This window comes from Macaca mulatta, chromosome 1, assembly GCF_049350105.2.
Source record: "Macaca mulatta isolate MMU2019108-1 chromosome 1, T2T-MMU8v2.0, whole genome shotgun sequence".
Classification (NCBI taxonomy): domain Eukaryota; kingdom Metazoa; phylum Chordata; class Mammalia; order Primates; family Cercopithecidae; genus Macaca; species Macaca mulatta.
In genome coordinates this window covers 8581228-8596179 of record NC_133406.1, presented here as the reverse complement: position 1 = coordinate 8596179, position 14952 = coordinate 8581228, and the positions used below count along the sequence as shown (strand labels likewise).

Genomic DNA, 14952 nt, shown 5'->3' with positions numbered 1-14952 from the left:
GGTTGAACAAAAACACTCTGAATCCACAGTGCTGTTTCATGGCTCACTGCAACAAGTTAAAAATTCCACTTTTATGGCACATCACACCAGGATCACATATAATCCTAGATTATCTTTATTTGTTCTATAATTTAATAGTATACCTATAAAATAATTACATTATACTTATAGCTTTTCTTCATTTATAAACAAAACAAAAAAATTAAATACAATTTGAGCCACTATAAGGTAAACTTTGTACATACGATAACCCCCAGAAGGAGCTTCACACTGCAGCATATCATATTGCTTTCATTGCTACACCCACAACTGGGTTCGAAGAGAGTGTGCTCGTGTTTGCATTCTGTAAGTTCTTACCTTAATCCCTCCCCTATCTGTGTGGGTTCCGTGTTAATCAAATGATAGGGGTTGGCTCTGCAGCTGGTCAGAGACTCTCCTCCACTCACCTCCCACTCCACCCCTAGCCTCCATTACAATCACGTAAATTTCCTTCCTTCACAGCTTTTCTGCTGCGTGTTCTGCCACCGAGTCAGACTTGAGGTTTTCCGCTAAATGCAAAAATCAATCCTGACCTTGAACACCCTTCTCTCCATTTTCTCTCTATCCTCAGGTTCCAGCCCTCAAGGATTTCTTTTGATTTCTGCCTCCTGAGTTCAGGCTGTATACACCCATTTATGAAACCAAGAGGCCCTCTGCAACAGTACATTCTTGCTCAGGTCTCATGGTGTTGCAGAAGTGACAGAAATGGACCTTGCAGTGCAGTGGCCTGAGATAGATTCACTAACCCACCCCACCCCAATCCTTGCTCTTCAAGTGAATGTCTCTAGATCCACCATCACTACCTAGTATCAGGAAGCCAAGTCCCCACAGCAGCTTGCAGAGGGTCCCTCTCACATACTAGGGAAGTGGCCCCTCACAGGAGCACTTGCTGGGGAATCATCAGTGAAAGGTTTGCAAAGTTTACTGATTCCCACCAATGGCAGCCTCATTCACATTTGTCAGATTCCATAAGCATTACTCACAGGGAAGCCTTCCTGGGGCAACTGAGCAAAGGGATCTAGAGGAAGTACAATTTTGCTGGAAAATAAGTTATGTCTACTTCCTTATATCAAGAGACCACGACATGGAAACTTCAATAATTCATTATAAAAACAAAAGGTGACCTGATGTTTGTTCGTCCCTTTTGAAGTCTATTCTTTGAAAAGGAAGCAAGTTTTGTGCAGAACAGTTCAACTAGATTACTATTCCATATATTTTATTCCTTATTCCCTTCTATACCACAAAGCGACTCAACTCCTTATATGTTTAAATATCCCTTTCTTTTTCTCTTTCTTTTAACAGGAAATAGTTTTTGCTTAGTGTCACGGCAGTGAAAATAGTATACCGCTTCACTCCACATATGCATATTCCACATTACAGGGGCTTTCGAGTTTCCGGTCATCAATTTCCCGACGAATGCCCCTCCCTATACCTATCCATCCCAAGCCAGTTTCTACATTGTGCTGCAATGTTTTAGTAACTTCAGTGAAATAATATTCAAAGTAAAAATCACGACTCCTCCCATCTCCCTGCCCAATCTAAAATAGGTGCATGACAGTGAATTGCTGACCAGGCATTTTTTTTTTTCTGAGTAAAACACCTTCTGGGCAGATCATCGCCTCCTCTCATCCTTACTCAGAATGGTGCTGCAAGCCAGAGTCAAAACATGTGAAATAATACATGAATAGGTCTATAATACTTTTTAACAGCTCTTTACAATATACGGTCACTTATAAAACCAGCGTTAATATAGAGACCTTTGTGTGTGATAATATTCTAATTGCAGCAATAATAGCATGCACACCAGAGTTCATCTTTAGTCCACAAATAGGGGGTGGGGACAGTGAGGAAGAAGAGGCGGTGGTGACTGAGGGTGGGGGATTGTGCAGCCTGCTGTGCTCAAGGTTTCCCGGGAAGCCCACTTCGGGATCCAAGTGGCTCAAGTCGTCTTCTTGGTATCAGGTTTATTAGGAGACGCCCCTGTGCACCGACATATTTATGGAGGTTGTACATATCCCCATCACAGCAGCAGCCGAGGGCAGCCTGCCAGTCACAAGAATGAGCGCTTCCAGCCAGAGGTCCAGGGACCAGCAGGAGAGGTCTAAGGGGCAGCTCAGAAAAGTGACGCATCCTTCACTTCGCGCGGGAAGGGGGCGAGCTGGAGTGCAGGGGGCGGGGGCGGGGCAGAGAAATCCTTGCTTTTCCACATGGTGGAAACATCAATGTCGGATTTACAGTGCATCACCTTGAAAGGTCCTCTCTGACTGCTGGGTGGCGGGTGGTGGTTTTCCAGCATTTTCCTTCGGGCCTGATCCACCACCTGGTTTCGGGGGGCACAGGTGGGGCCCGGGGTCGGTCAGGAACACATCAGCAAAAGCTCCACTTGCGATCCACCTTTGTGACAAGGACACCGTCAGCCCTAAGAGACGTGCTTGCTGCTGAGGGGGGACACCAGGCAGCGTGAGAGTGGGCTCGGAGGGCAGGGACAGAGGTGGCGGCGGCGCCACCCAGCGGCCGGGCGCGCGCGGGGCTGAGCTGCGTCCGGCCCGGCGCTCACTGCTTGTCCGAGTCGCTCAGGTTCACGGACATGCAGCGGCACTGCTTCACCTTCTGGATTTTCTTGAGTCGGAAGGGTGGGTCCAGGCCGGGGCACTCGAGCTCCACGAGGACGGAGGTGACGCGCTGAGGCTTGCAGAAGGCGCAGGACTGGAAAGACTCCTCCTCCTTCTTCACGTGCCGCGGGATGTAGAAGGAGTTGCACTGGCCGTAGCAGAAGCGGTTGAGGATGGTGCGGCTCCGGCAGCCCTCCTCGCTCACCGTCTGCCGCAGCGGCTGCGTCTTGCACCAGTCACTCTTGAGGTACTTGCGCTCGGTGACCACCAGGGCCTCCTGGCTGGAGGCCAGCACCTCCTTGATCTGGTGCTGCCATCTCTCCGAGTTGTTGCTGCTGCCGTCCTTGTAAGGCGAGGGGATGGCGCCCGCCGGCCGGTTCTTCCGGGCTTCCGCCACCTTCACCAGCACGGCCACCAGGAACAAGGACAGGGAAAGCTTCCAGAACATCCTGCAACGAGAAAAGAGAGGGGCTGGCTGTGAAGGTCGTAGAGTAGGGGCTCGGTCTTTTTTTTTTTTTTTTTTTTTTAATTTTAGACATGGTCTGGCTCTGTTGCCCAGGCTGGAGTGCAGGGGCACGTAGCTTGCTGCAGCCTCAAACTCTGGGATCCTCCTGCCTCAGCCTCCTGTGTGGCTAGAACTACAGGCTTGCACCACCACGCCCATCTAATTTCTTTTTATTTCTTTTGTAGAGATGGGATCTCACCATGTCGCTCAGGCTGGTCTGGAACTCCTGACCTCAAGTGCTTCTCTGCCTCGTTCTCCCAAAGCCCAGGGATTGCAGACCTGAGCCACGAAGTCTTTTTAATGCTGTACGGTTTTACTAGCAGTGTCAGTCAGGTGGAGCGTGGCTGACTGATGGCTGCCCAGGGGCTGCCGGAGGTGAAAAGGGATTCAATGGTACAAGTGTAGACAGTTAGGACTCCGCCCCAAATAATGCCTGGAAGGCAAGGAGGCAAACAAAATGGCCAGTAACTTGTGCAGTAAATGCAGTTGGGAGACATACACATGCTGAACAGTTACAGAATTACAAAGCAAATGCTGGGAAGAGAGAACTCAAGCCAGTTTGCAGAAGTACCAATGATAGTTAATACTCAACATTTACTGTGTTTCACCATGCGCCTAGTGCTGGCCTAAGTGTACATCTCATTTACATGTATCTCTCATTCATCTTAAAAATAGCCTTCAGTTGGAAGTGGTGTTATGACCCCTACTTTACAGTGAAGGAAACTGAGGCTGGGGCCCGCAGAAGTTGAGTCATTTACCTGAGGTCACACAACCACTCAACAATGCCCAGGATTTGAAGCCAGCCAGGCATCTACCTCCAGAGCCATCAGAGTTAACCAGCAGACATGGATATGATTACAAAAATCAGTAAGTACAAAACAGAGAGAAGATGGGTGTCATTCACAAGTTTCTTTAAAAATGAATATTAAAGATAGAACTGGACAAAGGCTAGGAAAATTACTAGTTGCATCTGTATTATTACATATGAATAATAACATTAGCATTTAAGATCTGCACACAGATATTCAAATCATTCAAATGAGTCATAAATTAGAGTCTCCTAGTAGAAACCAATTCCCAGGTGTGAATTAAGAAATTTCCCTAGTTGTATTAAAACTGTCTGGTGACAATGCGAAGTTTGTATTAGGAGACTATGACACAAATTCAATAGGAATGGGAATCGGAGAGAAATTATTCTTACGCTATCTAAAACGTGGCTTGCAGGGGGTAAGCCAAAGTCTGACTAAAGTGAAAGACAGACTTCAAAGTGTAATTCACGTTTTAAATTTTTGTATTTTTATTAGTAGCCCCAAGGAACACTAATACCCAGCAATATAGAGGACTCCGATCTCTTTTTACAGCTGTAGCCACCAATGTAGCTGTTACCAACATCATCATCCTCTTTACGTTTACTCATTTCCTCTGTTTTACCATCTCTAGGACTCCATGAATTCCCATTCTTTTAACATGCATACCCTAAAATGGACATGTAACAATTATATATATATATCATATGTATCATACAGTAATGTATATTCAGTTATAATGTTATTTTTATCAATCATGAGTATATAGAAATGACTAAAATCGGATATTAAGTATGTTAAATGTTTGAATATTTTACGTCTTACATATATCCATGCTAATGGCAATAGCGAATATTTATTGGTTCTCAAAGCACATCAAACACAGTTTCCTTTGATGTATAAACGTATTTAATGATCAGAGTTCTATGAAGTAGGTACTATCATTTTCTGCATTTTATGGATGAGGACACTAAGGCATTGACAGGCTGCCAAGATTCTACAGCCAGTATGTGAAATGTTTGAATCCAGGCATCCTGGCTCCAGAATCTGAGCTCTGGGTGAGTGTAGCTGCCTCTTTGTTAAAAATATTCACGTTAAAATATCTATGCTAAAATTATTTCTCTGAGTCTTAGTCTGTCTAAACCACAAGACGCCTTTGCATGCTACCTCGGAGATGATTCCTTTATTCATCAAGTATTCATGGAGCATTTATTCTGGAGTAAGCACTGTGATAGGCTCACTGCAACCTCTGCCTCCCGAGTTCAAGCAATTCTCCTGCCTCAGCCTCCCAAGTAGATGGGATTACAGGTGCGTGCCACCAGACCTGGCTAATTTTTGTATTTTTAGTAGAGACAGGGTTTCGCTATGTTGGCCAGGCTGGTCTCGAACTCCTGACCTCAAGTGATCCGCCCGCCTCGGCCTCCCAAAGTGCTGGGATTACAGGCCACTGCGCCAGGCTAGGGCAAAGTTCTCACAGGGTCGGACGAGCCTTTACAAGATCTCCCCTTTCCCCCGCATCTCACCAGCCTCCTCCATCCTCTCTCCCACTTGCTCACTCTGCTCCGGCCATACTGGAAACAGCCTATCTGTTTCTAGAATGAGCTTGGCATTCTTCTGCTCTAGAGCCTTACCTTGTCTTTCTCCCGAATGTCTACTTGGCCTTCTTCCTCACAGTCTTCAACTCTTTGCTCAGTTACCACCTGTGTAGCAAAGGCTTAGTGTTACCTTCACCACCATCCTGGACTTCACCATCTCCTCCTTCCCTGCTTTATCTTCCTCCAGGGAACTTATCATCTAATGAGATAGTATTTCATAATCTCACTTGTTTTTATCGTCTGACTTTTCTCCTGGGAATGTAAGGTCCAAGAGAGAAGTTCTGCCTGTTTTGTTCATTGCCATGTCTCCTGCTCTCAAAACAGTGCCTGGTGTACACTAGGCACTCAATAAATGTGTTAAGGCCAGGCGCGGTGGCTCATGCCTGTAATTCCAGCACTTTGGGAGGCCAAGGTGGGTGGATCCAGTGAAGTCAGGATTTGAGACCAGCCTGGCCAAAATAGTGAAACCTCATCTCTACTAAAAATACAAAAAATTAGCTGGGCGTGGTGGCACACACCTGTAGTCCCAGCTACTCAGGAGGCTGAGGCAGGAGAATTGCTAGAACCCAGGAGGCAGAGGTTGCGGTGAGCCGAGATTGTGCCATTGCACTCCAGCCTGAGCAACAAGAGTGAAACTCCGTCTCAAAAAAAAAAAAAAAAAAGTGTTGAATGAAATATGGATACTATATGGGTCATTGCCTTCAACAAGCCTGTAATTAAGAAGCTAGAGAAAGGCGTACAAATGACTGTGTGACGAAGGTGTATCGGAACAATGGCCTGGGTCCTCGTGGTAGTGATCCTGTGACCAATGACATCTGAATCACCTTACTTTACGGTGCACGTTCCTGGGCTCAAGAAGCATTATTTTTTTTAAAAAAAGTTTTAATTAAATTTGTTTTAGTTTTTAATTTGTGTGGGTACACAGTAGGTGTATATATTTATGGAGTACATGAGATCTTTTGGTACAGGCCCCAAAGCATTCTGAGTCAGTCGTGTTGGGGTGGGTTTCAGATCTGTGTTTCTAAAAATTGCCTCACATAATTCTGATGGGATCCAATGGCCACAAAAGATAGTGAAGGCAAAAGGAAAAAGCATTGGTTCTACCTGGAGAAAGAGCAGGAGGAGCCTAGGAAGTCACAACTAAGTAGGTCCCCTAAAATCTGAATAGGATTCTCAGGGCGATGATATGGGCAAAAGCAAAGGGGTTTGGTACTGTCGATGACACTGGGCAAAGGGAGTAAAATTAAAAAATTAAAAGCAGAAAGGAGAAAAAAAGGAAGTTTTTTTTTTTTTTTTGCGAAAACATTTTGTCCAGCACAATTATTAAAATTTTAGTGCCTCATTTTTAAAGGGTTTTTCTCATGCCTCCTTAGTTCCACACATGAAATGTCATATGAAAGCGGCCACGCTTCCAGCTGGCTCAGGCCAAGTGTCGAGTGTTGGACTTGCTCAGCTTACATAGCTTATTATATTTGTGGAATGATTTGTGATCTCAATAGCCTCTTAAAAAGAAAGTATTTTGGTTCCATTTTAATAATTTCCGAAATTATTAACATTCTGAGTAAACATAACCAAGAATTTGCAAGTCCCAGCCAGGAAAGAGTGACAGAGTCAGTCTGGTCCTCAATTCCTAGTTCCAGTAACAGCTTCACATGTATGGTTGATAGGCTCAAAAATGCACGCTTTCCTTCAACAGATCCTAGATCTTATCAGAGAGAACAGAGCTAAGACAGAGCTAACCGAGCTAAATCAGATCAATTTGAGGCAAAAACGGTTAGAGCCAATAGTATTAGATGTGGTGATGGGCATTCTTTGAACTCATTAACATGTTTTCAAAACATCTGGCCATCATCCTTGGAAGTTGTGTCTCATGGGAAGCTAAGCAAAAATGCAAACCTTCGATTTTCAGGAAGGGGGAAAAGAGGTTGAGGAAATCTCGATGACTGGGCCAAGTCAGTCTCTTCTCTCTTTCCTTTCCTATATCTCGTTTCTTTTCTCCTTCACACATAGCAATGGTAAGATGGCCAAGGATCTGGCATCTCACTGTCAGACAGGTGAGTAGGCTAGAGGTGTTTGGCCATGGTGACCCAGAGCGATTGTGAGGCTGTATCCTCCTACTTCAGAGCATTAAGGCAGTTGAGCCAGCAACTGCTAACAGCACCTACACTGCTGGCCCTTGGCTGTGCAGGGTTCACCAGGGGAGAGAACGTGCTCGCCTCTGTCAGTTCGCTAACCATCCCTGTGCAAGCATGTCAGTGGCCTCGCCAGGACCTGAATTTAGCACTTTATAGAAAGTCCTGCTCTGTCCTGAACCACTTTGCTACTCAAAAAAATGGTTGGCACACAATTAACCTCTCAGGAATGCTGCCACCCTTGCCAGTAACGACAGCACGAGGATACTTCATTTTATTCTCACATCTTGTATTTGGCTTGTATCAGAAGAAACTCATAAATAAATCCTGTTGGTTCTATTAACCATCTTTCTGGCCTGATGATGTTCTCAATTTGCAAGGGGTGCCAGGACTATAAATGCTGATGGTCTAAGCAGACTGGGTTGGCCAAAGTTGGTTGTGCAAAGAGAGGTAGTGGAAGTGCTTTCCTCTTAAGTGAACGCCCTCGGGCCTGGCCTCTGTAGATACCAGAATAAGGACTGCACAGGCCAAAGCAAGCTAGTATTTAGGCAGCTAAAGAATCAATCACAGGCCCCTTCTATCAGCCATTCCTAAAAGTGGCAAGACCTGAAGAGGGGTTCTACAATAGGAGCTTGACCAATAAAGCTTCCTGATTTCTAGGAAAGAATACAGTAGTGCTGAGTCATCCTTCCTGACAGGCAAATGCAAGTGACCAATGGCTAAGGGTACAGCGAAGCTGATGGACTCACTCCCAGAGTGGCCTTCTTGAGTTTTAGAAGTCAAATCAAGGTAGCCCTGGGCTGTGCAGGAATGGTGAATGGGGTGGGGCTGAAACTTTTTCTGCAACCTGAGAATTTTATGGCATTCTTGGAAAGTTGAAGGGAAGTCCCCAGGACTGAAGAGCTGAATACTGATAGACACATCTGGGATAAACTTGTTTCCATGAGCCAAGTGAAAACCATCGCAGAACCTAACAGAAATCTCCCTAACAAAACTCCCAACAAGATTACACTTCAGACGTCATTTTTATGAGGCTAAGTATTGCCAAAGCCTCAACTACTAAAGGCACTTCATCGATAACTTGAATTCTTAGGCTGGGAGGGTGGTGGTCTGGCTCTTCAATTTTAAACCTTTAGAGACAGAGGTCGATGTTTCTTGGCCCCAGGATCATCCCCGCAGCCAAAGATTGCTTGCTTGCTGTAACCACTTACCTCCAGCTTCTATAAACTAAGGCAAACTATGGCCCACAGGCCAAACCTAACCTGAGATCTGTTTTGTAAATAAAGTTGTATTGGAACACAGCCACAGCCACTCATTTAGTCTATGGCTGCTTTGGTGCTATAAGGGCAGAGTGAGTGGTGGAGACATGATAATATAATGCCCATAGTGTAAAATATTTACTTTCTGGCCTTTTACAGAAATACTTTGCTAAGTCCTGGTCCAAACATTTTCTGTCCAATTCAATCTTTGCTTTCCCTTTAGCGTTGAACTCTTTTGCCAAAAAGGTAGCTTTCAATTTTAAAATGTCTAACTATGAAACATTTCAAACAGAGAGCAAAACAGAAAATATAAGTACTCACCAGAAAGATGAAAACAATACTGACATTTCCCATTTTTATTTTGCAATCTCTCTTTCAGTTTTGAAAACGTAATATAAGTAAAGCTAAAATGCTCTATCTCCTCTCATCCCTCACGGAGATGACCAGCATCCTGAAGTTGGTATTCATCATTCCTGTTGATGCTTTTGCTGCTTATGTTCTGTGTATCAGAGTATGTTTGTGTGTGTGGACAATCTTTTTATTTATTTATTTTTTTGAGTCGCAGTTTTGCTCTTGTTGCCTAAGCTGGAGTGCAATGGCGTAATCTCAGCTCACTGCAACTTCTGCCTCTTGGGTTCAAGTGATTCTCCTGCCTCAGCCTCCCGAGTAACTGGGATTATAGGCCCCCGCCACCATGACTGGCTAATTTTTTTGTATTTGCAGTAGAGACAACGTTTTACCATGTTGTCCAGGCTGATCTCGAAGTCCTGGCCTCAAGTGATCCGTTTGCCTTGGCCTCCCAAGGTGCTGGGATTACAAGCGTGAGCTACAGTGCCTGGCCAATAATCTTTACATAAATTATATCACACTCTTCTATTGCAACTTTTTCCCCAAAAAATATGTGTTTGGGATTTTATGCACATGGATATTTGTAGAAGGAGCCTGTTTATCCCCACCACTGAATATTAAAGCACAGTTTATTCATTCAGCTTATGGAGGAAGAGTTATTTTCCTTCTAGTTTTTCACTATTGCCAATAGTGCTGCACTGAACATTTTTGCATGTGTTTATTTATGCCCATCTGTTAGAGTTTTTCTAGAGGAGACACCGGGCAGTGGAAATGCTGGGTCATAGGATATGTACAACTTGAGCTTGACTAAGTTGTGCCAAGTTGCTTTCCAAGTGCTGGTACCAGCATCCTTTTCCCTGGGTAATGTGTGAGTCCCTGCTGGTGCACGTACTTGCTAATTCTTGATGTTACCAGATTCATCACCTTTTGCCTATCTGAAACATTTGAGATGGCATCTTATGATGATTTTAATTGGCATCTCTCTGATTGTACATCAAGCTTAAATGCCGTGGCTGTGTAACTGAAAATAAATGATTACAAGTTACCAAGTGAGAGAAATTAAAATATGAGGAAAGGAAAACTAAGAAGTTCTAACTATAAATCTTCTGAACTGTCATGGAAATAATAGGAAGTGACTTGAGACTTCAAAGCAGAAAGATCAGGGCATCCCACATGACTCAGAAGTTTGAAACCCAAATGGATTCATTTACTTTTCCAAGTGACATTGCCTGAGTGGAACATTGACTATCATTTTGTTCCAGGAGAAGTTTAATTTCATCTGGAAAAATTATATTATGTTTTCTTAAAAAGGTTTTCAACAGAGAAGAAATGATACTATCATTACTTACTTTGACTTCTGGACAGCAAATGCATCATTAGGGAATTTGTAATCAACGTTCTAAATCTTTGAAGAAATTGTTGGGATAAATTCAGGTTAGGAAATGGAATGCTAAAGCAAGATGGCAGCAAAGCATTAAATGAAACAAGGAGATGAATGAGGAAGCTCTTGGAAAGCTGTGTGTTTCTACACACATGGGCTGCTTCTCTCTAGGTCACATCCACGTGGGGATGGGTGGGAGAACGTGGTTTCTGGGCCCTGAGCTGCCCGTGTTGTGACCCTATGTGACTCACTCCCAGGCTTCTCCGGGTTCTCCCCTGTAAAATGGTGTTAATGGCACTTGCCACCCTCTGGACCCTGTTGCTGTCAGGAGGAACGTGGCACTGAAATCACATCAAAACCCAAGAACGCTCTGAGCAAAAAGGACCATGAGTTTTATTTGAAAGGAGGGAAGAAATCAGAAGCCATCCATTAGAATTTTACAGCCAGTGACATTGTGCTCTGCAGCCATTAGGCAGTACCTAAATATATCTATTTTTTTCAGATAAAGATTTTAGGCTGCTGCCTGAAACACCAATCATGCTATCGTGATTCCACACCCCAAAGACCCCTTCTTCGACCTTCCTCGGACAGCATTCTGTGTCCAGTGAGAGCTAAAATAGAGATGTCCACTGTCCTGGGAGCAGAGTATAGATTTTCTGTCTCTATATACATAAAAATTCGAGAGGCCTGTCTAAAATGCTTTGAACAAAATCAAAAACATCCTGTCCAGGCCGGGTGCAGTGGCTTACGGTAATCCCAGCACTTTGGGAGGCTGAGGCGGGCGGATCACGAGGTCAGGGGATCCAGATGATCCTGGCTAACATGGTGAAACCCTGTCCCTACTAAAAGTACAGAAAATTAGCCGGGCGTGGTGGCAGATGCCTGTAGTCCCACCTATTTGGGAGGCTGAGACAGGAGAATCGCTTGAACCCCGGAGGAGGAGCTTGCAGTGAGCCGAGATCACGCCACTGCACTCCAGCCTGGGCAAAAGTGCGAAACTCTGTCTCAAAAAAAAAAAAAAAAATTCCTGTCCATGCAACCCACCAATTCTTCCTGTTCACTCTTACTTCAAGCTACTTCATTATACTTGCTGTATGATAGTTTGGAGGAATGGTGACAGAGCACATAGCAAAGCCTGACGAAACTATCACTGCAACCCCTTTTTCCTCTGGAACTCTTGAGAAAATATTTTTAATTATTTTGCTTTACTCTTCCAATATCTTTTCGTGATTTTTCTTTCTGTGCTCTCCTCTTAAAAGCTGGTGTTCCCCAAGAATTTTTCCATAACCCTGTCTTCTCATTCCTCACACTTCCACTAAGAATTTCATTCATGCCTACGACTTCAACTAGCTCTCTGCTCATGACTCATAGACCCTCTACTCAGCTGCCTATCAAACATTCCCCAAATGTCCTGTAGGCACCTCAAATTCCATATGTTCCAAATCTCATCATATCTTCCCACTCATCTGCTCCTCCTCTGATAGATGCTATCCCAATGAACAGAACAGCACTGATCCTTTCACCTCAACCAGAAAGTTGAATTTGAACAGATTCTGTTCACTTACTTCCTGAGAGTCGAGATCTCCATTCTTCCTTACTAACAGAACCACAATTTGTTCAGGTATAGGATTTGGAGTTCTTCATAGACCTTTCTATGCACCATGGAGTTGAAAGTTGGTTGGTCCAAGCCAACTGGTTATTCCACTCTCCTTGCAAGCGACTGATTTAGGCATGGACAAAAAGGTAACTGTGAGGCAGGGTGCAGCCTCCTTGGAAAGATTTTTTTTCCCTAATAAAAAGAGACATGCCAGGAGAAACTACTGTTCAGGTCTTTATTGTGGTTAGGCAAGGATGTGATGACTGAGGCTATAGCAGCTTCCATGAGGGAGCAAGCATGGGACGCAAGTCACATCTTTGCAGTATAGAGCACAAAATGGAAAGCAACTGGATTCTTGATTATGTTATTAAGCCACTGTACTCAGCAGCCCTGGAACTGCTTACCTCTGGACTTCGTGTTCTTGAGTTAAAGTCTTTAGTATTTAAATCACTTTTGTATAGCTACTGGAGAGTATCCCAGTTTATCTTCCCATATATTAAATCCATCAACAAGACCTCATTTTCTTTCATGCCTCACTTCTTAATCCCACTGTTACCACTTTGGTTTAGATCCTCATCATCTGAACATGGTGATAGTCTCTTCACTGGCCTGCCTTCTCCCTTCTGACTCTCACTCTCAGATCCATCTTCTCAACTCCTATCGGAGTAGACATTTTAAAATGCAAATCTGTCTGTGTTATTCCTTCATATTAAACCCTTTAAAGATTTCCCATCACTTACAAACAAGTTCAAAATCTTTGGCACAATGCATAGGCCTTCTGCAATCTTTGTCTTCTTCCTGTCTCATCAGATAGTATCCCTTTACCTTACACCTTATGCTTGAAACGCACAAAACTATGTGTTCTATCTACCACATGCAAGGCTGCTTTCCACTCCCAAATAGCTATTGCTTTAGCCTGAAATATTATTTCTCTGGCCACTGTTAGTCGCTTAGGTTTCATTAAAATACTATGTGCTTTGTGAAACCATGCATGTTTCCTGTGCTCTGTATTTTTGCCATTGTCATGACAGACGGCCTTAATATAGCCAGTAGACAGGGTGTAGCTACTGTCTGCACGTTTTCTCCCCCACTGGAGTCTAAGTAATTGGAAGAGAGGGGTATTTAATTGTTGTTTCCACAGTCACTCACCATGGGTCTAGAGCATAGTTTTAAATGTTCATTAATTTATGAATGAATGAAGGACTGGATGATTGGGTAAGTTTTACCTACACTAGTAAAGATGTGATGTTTTTACTATTTTTCAAAACTATAAAGAAGAGCTTGAAACTGGCTTAATTCTCAACAGGAGTGATACTTTCTACATAAGCATTTAATCACAATAATTTAATGCATATCTAGGTATCAAAATCAGAAGTGAACATAATTATTACAAATGGAATATTTGAAAAAAATGGGAAAAAAAACTGTTTAGTACTATTAATTTTTGCAGGTCCTTATCTTCCTTTTATTTCAAAGTGTTTTCCACTCCTCTTTGCTCCTTCAATCACTGATCTAATATTCTTTATTATTTCTCATCTTAACTACTACAACAATTCTGGGTAATTGGTCTTCAAATCAGCATATGTCTAATCCTCAGGGGCTACACGTAGGCTTTCCAAGAAGTATGTGTACAAGGGTAGTTTTAGGGGAATCACTATACAAATCCTCAACTTCCATTTGTTTCTTTTCTTCCATGAGATCTGCTTGAGGAAGTGCTTACAATGGAATGGACAGATTATCATTTCCTGCCTTGCTTCTTGCACTTGACAAAAGAAAGTGATAGCTCCCATCCAACCCACTCTTATTGTGGTGTATCACCTAACATACAACAAAGGCTCTAGGGCACCAAGCAAAGGGAGAATTCTAAATATTGTTACCCTCACTAAAAAGTAAATGACTAATCAATTCCTTTTGCAAGTCAGGCTGTTTCCCATAATTTTCTTTAAACTAAAATTAAAGGAGAATCTAATTACATTAACAGCTAATATATCACCAAAAATAATTTTTTGATAATGATTGCTGTTAGATTTTTTTCACATCTAAGTTTGAAGGATTTTAAGAAATCAAGACATTGCTATTAAGAAAATGCATTGTATTATATTCTATTTATGTGAACACATTTTCTTAGTATATATTATATATATAACAGATGATACAGTTTGGATCTATGCCCCCGCCCCAATCTTATGTCAAATTATAATCCCCAGTGGTGGAGGTGAGGCCTGGTGGGAGGTGATTGGATCATGGGGGCAGTTTCTCATGGTTTAGTACCATTCCCCTAGTGCTGTGCTCATGATAGAGATGTCACGAGATCTAGTTGTTTAAAAGTGTGTGGCACCTCCCCTATCTCTCTCTTCCTCCTGCTCCGGCCATGTGAGAAGTGCTGGCTCCCGCTTCAACTTCTGCCATGACTGTAAGTTTCCTGAGACCTCCCCAGAAGCTGAGCAGATGCCAACATCATGTGTCCTGTGCAGCCTGCGGAACTGTGAGCCAATTAAATCTCTTTTCTTTATACATTACCCATTCTCAGATATTTCTTTATAGCCGACTAATACAGCATATATTGCATATATGATTATACTATATAATCATATATGTCTACATACACACATAAAGTAGGGAATTTCTGCTGAGCCCTGTCTCTTTTCTAGGAAAAAGTAGTATTCATATATGAACAC

At 43.2% G+C, this 14952-nt stretch overlaps 1 protein-coding gene across 2 annotated transcripts in view; it reads right to left on the bottom strand.

The window, feature by feature from the left end:
- Positions 1-92: 92 nt before the first annotated feature.
- GREM2 (gremlin 2, DAN family BMP antagonist) overlaps positions 93-14952 on the bottom strand; it is a 127563-nt gene continuing 112703 nt past the window's right edge. The window contains exons 1-2 of one of the 2 annotated variants that reach the window (XM_077985865.1): positions 5594-5700; positions 93-3100 (exon numbers count right to left, since the gene is read on the bottom strand). In XM_077985865.1, the coding sequence (XP_077841991.1) occupies positions 2593-3099 (507 nt within the window). In that variant the 5' untranslated portion in view covers position 3100; positions 5594-5700 and the 3' untranslated portion in view covers positions 93-2592. Of the gene's footprint in view, positions 3101-5593; positions 5701-14952 lie in introns of those variants that run through there. The other variant, NM_001266108.1, reaches the window with a different exon arrangement.